The 5,356-nt window shown below is 38.9% G+C and overlaps 1 protein-coding gene across 1 annotated transcript in view; it reads right to left on the bottom strand.

Moving 5' to 3' along the window:
• LOC100945283 (zinc finger protein 607) overlaps positions 1-5,356 on the bottom strand; it is a 49,397-nt gene that overhangs the window by 38,711 nt on the left and 5,330 nt on the right. Inside the window, exons 2-4 of the mRNA XM_023516899.1 lie at positions 5,221-5,308; positions 3,018-3,144; positions 1,463-1,552 (exon numbers count right to left, since the gene is read on the bottom strand). Of these exons, the coding sequence (XP_023372667.1) occupies positions 1,463-1,552; positions 3,018-3,144; positions 5,221-5,229 (226 nt within the window). The 5' untranslated portion in view covers positions 5,230-5,308. The remainder of the gene's footprint in view (positions 1-1,462; positions 1,553-3,017; positions 3,145-5,220; positions 5,309-5,356) is intronic.

Genomic DNA, 5,356 nt, shown 5'->3' with positions numbered 1-5,356 from the left:
CCCAGGAGTTGGAGGTTGCTGTGAGCTGTAATGCCACGGCACTCTACCCAGGGGGACAGCTTGAGGCTCTGTCTCAAAAAAAAAAAAAAATAGTGTGACCTCATTTCTTGTCACTCTCCTCATAGGATCTCTGTCATGGTCTACTTTGGTGCTGCACAAACTCACGAAGTTCTCCCCAATCTCCTCCTCCCTTTACTCCCTACACTCTTCCTCTCTACTGCCCTAATTGTCTGCTGAGTCTTTCAAGCTCTTAATCAGCCTGGAGTATTTTCTTTCACAAATACATAGCCATATGTCTCTTCTCAAATATTACCACCCCAGAGAAGTCTCCCTAACCATCTTATCTAAGATGGACTGACCTCTGCTTACTTTTTTTGTTTGTTTGTTTATGGAGACAGAGTTTCACTCTGTTGCCCCGGCTACAGTGCTGTGGTGTCATAGCTCACAGCAGCCTCAAACTTTTGGGCTCAAGTGATCCTCCTGAGTCAGCCTCCCGAGTAGCTGGGACTACAGGCTCCTGCCATGACATCAGGATTGGTTTTTTCTTTTTCTTTTCCTATTTTAGTACAGACGGGGTCCCACTCTTGCTCAAGTTGGTCTGGAACTTCTGAGCTCAAGGGATTGACCCCCTTCAGACTCCCAGATTGCTAGGATTATAGGCGTGAGCCATCATGCTTGGCCTCTGCTTACTTTTTATCATGGGTCATTCCACTGCCTAATATTAATTGTTTACCTGTTTAAACATTAATACTACCATGGGGTACAGTGTACTGTTTCTATATGCAATTTGAAATACTTTTTATCATGGGTCATTCCACTGCCTAATATTGTTTACCTGTTTAAACATTAATACTACCATGAGGTACAGTGTACTGTTTCTATATGCAATTTGAAATACTTTCATCCGGCTGGTTAACATAGCCTTCATGTCTTTTTCTTAGTTATTGTGTTAAGACATTTATATTCTACATTTAGAGAGATTTACATGTGCCCTTATAGGATGAACCATAGGCGTGATCCCACCAATCACCCTCCCTCCCCCCACCCTCCCCTATCTGTTTATTTTTATGTCTTCTTGCTCTACTACAATGTAAATTCCACAAAGACAGGGACTTATAAGTTTTGTTCATTATATCGACAAGTGTGTGTTTATACAAGGGAAAGGACAGCTGGAAAAACAGTTGAATCCAAAGTAGAAATAAAAAGAAAATAGAGGGTCCCATCACTGAAAAATGGGTTTGAAATATAAGAGAAATAAGGTGATTGGTAAAAGGAGCAGAGTTCAAGTTTCTTCCATAGCTCACAGTGAGATCTTTATTTCTTCTCCATGGCATAGGCCTGTGCTCCACAAGTCCTGGTGCCTTGGAGGACGAGCTCAGGAGCAGCAACAGAGAAGCATCATCGCCTGTCTCTTACCACATAGGCCATTACCAGCCCTGATTGCTTCCCTTGCCTTCCTTACCTGTGTACTGTGTTTCATCCCTCAAAATCATCCAGGGTTCTTTGCCTTGCTCCAATAAGTCAACCACATCTGGTTTAGAAATGGAATGTCCTGCTTATAAGAAGAAATGCCACATGGTATAAAAAGAAACACAAAAGTCAAAGAAACCTTTGGTTAAATCTGCAATGAACTAAAGATTTCAAATAAAAGAAGGATGAGATGATTTAAGAAATGAGGCGGGTATGAAAAGTTTTATTTTAATTTAAACCTCTGTAGGCTTTGTCTCTTAATAGAATGTTTAACAATGTCTGTGGAAGTCTCTGGAGCCACAAAGCTGGCATACAAATTTTTCCTCTTAAACCTACCAACCTCATGACTGTGGCCATGTCACTTAAATTTACTATTCGATGGTGTTGGCAAATAAACCTGGCATAAAAATATCACTATCACATAGTTGTTTGATGATTAAGTCATTTTACACACACACATATACACACAGGGTGGCCATAAAATAGACAACTATTTTAAACTGCACATGAACTTTCTGGCCACCTTATAAATATATTTTTCAAGAAGTGTGCCAGGGACATGATGAATACAATTGTACCAATTATAATTATTTTATAAGAGGAAAACACAAAACATCTTAACTGATTTACAAAATCTGCACTTAATATTAAACGCAAAGTTCATGAATTATAACTTTCAACCATGAGTCATACAAATTGGCTATAGGAAATTAAATGTAGACCCTTCAGTTTTAAATGAATACTGTTCATCCAATCCACCACTATAGGTCATAGAATTCTTCTCATCCTCAGAACAAATGAAGAATCTACATCTACCTTTTGTCCTTCCAGGTGGATCAGATGATGACATTGCATATCTATAGGAATTCTGGGAATAAACACAAAGGGAAACCAGGCTTCCTATATGATGATTATTCACTAAATATATATCGGCTCGGCACCTGTAGCACAGTGGTTATAGTGCCAGCCACATGCACTAAGGGTGACGGATTCGAACCTGGCCTGGGCCAGCTAAAACAATGACAACTGCAACAAAAAAATAGCTGGGCAGGCGCCTATAATCCCAGGTACTTGGAAGGCTGAGGCAAGAGAATCGCTTAAGCCCAAGAGTTTGAGATTGCTGTGAGCTATGACACCACTGCACTCTACCAAGGGCAACATAGTGAGATTCTGTCTCAAAAAATAAATAAATACCAGTTTGATGGAAGTATTTTGGATTGCATGTGAAAACCCCACACTGTACCCCAGAAGTGCATTAATGTACATAGTTACCATTCAATAAAAAATAAATAAATAAATAAACAAATCATTTTAATGAAGCTTCTTGAATATTAAGGAAGGAAACAATTTTAAAAAGATCCAGAGGGAGACATCACTAAAGGATGAAGAAAATGATGGTACTTAATGGCAAGGCCATTGTCATACTGGCAGGGCTCACAACTTCCTTTAGGAATGGGAAGTCTTAAAATACAGCCTTGAAATTCACTGCGTTGAAAGACAATATATCATACATCACATTTTAAATTATTTGAGGCAAATAAACTTACCCAGTGAGACCAGGTTCCTATAGTTTTCCAACATCACATCCCTGTACAAATTTCTCTGATTAGGGTCCAGGTATTCCCACTCCTGCTGAGAGAAGTCTATGGCCACATCTGTGAATGTCACTAATTCCTGAAATTGTAAATGCATGTATTATGAAATTTAAAATATCATGTTAAAGACTGAAAGACAGGAGATCAGAAGAGCACATTAGAGAAAGGGAGTAATATATTAAGAGTGACTAATGACCAGGAGACAGAATAAAGCACATATGTTCCTAAGAATCCTGTTGCTACAGAAAAATCTTTCTATTTGACGGGGATTACTACTATGGTTCAGATATGTGAGCAATAAAATTCAAGCTTTTGTATTTAATAAAGTATTAACACATACTGAACTTGTTGCATGATGCTTAAATTCCCAAAGATGTGAGCTGCTATTTTCCTTTTAACAGTTTTTTAAAAAGAGAGACAGGATGTCCTTCCCAAATTCAACATAAAAATTTCCATATAAAAAAAGGTTTGTGGCGTGTGGTGCCTGTGGCTCAAGGAGTGGGGCGCTGGCCCCATATACTGGAGGTGGCAGGTTCAAGCCCAGCCCCAGCCAAAAACTGCAAAAAAAAGAAGGTTTGTGGCCAGGTGTGATGGCTCATGCCTGTAATCCTAGCGCTCTGGAAAGCCCTGGTGGGTGGATCACTTCAGCTCAGGAGTTCAAGACCAGCTTGAGCAAGAGTGAAACCTTGTCTCTAAAAACAGTCGACTGTTGTAGTGGTTGCCTGTAGTGCCAGCTTCTCAGGAGTCTATGGCAAGAGGATTGCTTGAGCCCAAGAGTTTGAGGTTGTTGTGAGCTATGACACCATGGCACTCTACCAATGACAACAAAGTGAGACTTTGTCTCAAAAAAATTAAAAATAAAAATAGAAATAAAAATAGAATTAGCCAGGTGCGGTGGCCAGTGCCTGTAGTCTCAGCTACTGGGGAGGTGAAAGCAAAAGGATTGCTCAAGCCCAAGAGTTTGAGGTTGCCTGGAGCTATGACACCACAGCACTCTACCCAGGGTGACAGACTGAGACTCTGTCTCAAAAAATAAATAACATAATAATATAATATAGAAAAAGGTTTGTGAAAACTTCAGAATTTTTTTTTCTTTTTTTGAGACAGAGTTTCGCTATATTCTCCTCAGTAGCAGTGCTGTGGCGTCATAGCTCACAGCAACCTCCAACTCGGGCTTAAGTGATTCTCTTGCCTCAGCCTCCCAAGTAGCTGGGACTACAGGTGCCCGCCACAACGCCTGGCTAAAAACTTTAGATATTTCTGCAAGCCTCAAGTTCATCATTACATCAGAGCATATCACATGCATTTTTGTTTCAACAAATACATTTTGTATTGGTTGCCTAACAATCATCTCAGACTTAATCCATCCTTTACCTTCAGGTACTTGGTTGGATAAAATTGAAAAAGTTTTTCCCAATTCAACACAATGAGAAATCAACACATATACTCATTAGGATAATATTTTCATTCATTGCCATCTTCTGTCACTCACTCAATACTTTATTTTCTCAAAACTTTTGTTCTTCCTGTATGTATACTGAATTAAGATGACTCAATCAAAAAGGCGTCACCCAAGTTCAACAGAACTTGGTTCAACACATTCAACCATAAAATATATACTTATCTCTCAAGATCTATGATACGTTCCTAATCATTCTAAAATCCTCAAAAAGCATGAGATCTTATCAGACAGTAAGACTGAGACCAATCGATAAATCCTATCTTATTAGCTTAGAAAACTCAGGTGTGAGGAGAATTTAAAAGTAATCTAGTTGAGATGCCTGGTTAGATCAGTTGGTTAGATTATGGTGCCAACAAAAGTAATCTATGGCACTCAGATAGGATCCCTATTCACCAACTAGGGATCTATATGGGAAGCTCAACTATTTCCTCTATGAGAATCTACTTTTTTACTGTTCTATCATAGCTGCTGGCTGACAAATAAGCATATAAAGTATTGAGTAAACTGGATAATAAATACACAAACACTCAGGGAGGAAATGGAGTTATATGCTATCACTATTAACTGCATTAAAAGAAACTGGGTAGCAGACAACTGAATGAGCCCTTCTTAAATAGGAAGCTTTAGGTTAATGAAAAACCCCACATAACCTAAAATCATAGTATTGCAAAGAAAAAGAAACTATCAACTTACACAGGTCATGGCTTTAGAAATGTAAGACCTGATCAGTCCTCCTGAGGATTCCACTACTGGAAATATTCAAACTCCAGAGAATCCAGAGCTGAGAGAAGAAAAACAGTTTTAGTGTTCCCAATATTTTTTTTTTTTT

Source organism: Otolemur garnettii, unplaced genomic scaffold (assembly GCF_000181295.1).
Source record: "Otolemur garnettii isolate 467f Iridium unplaced genomic scaffold, OtoGar3 scaffold00100, whole genome shotgun sequence".
In the NCBI taxonomy this organism is placed as follows: Eukaryota; Metazoa; Chordata; class Mammalia; order Primates; family Galagidae; genus Otolemur; species Otolemur garnettii.
The sequence above is the reverse complement of the archived record's forward strand: the minus strand, read 5'-3'. Positions and strand labels throughout refer to the sequence as shown.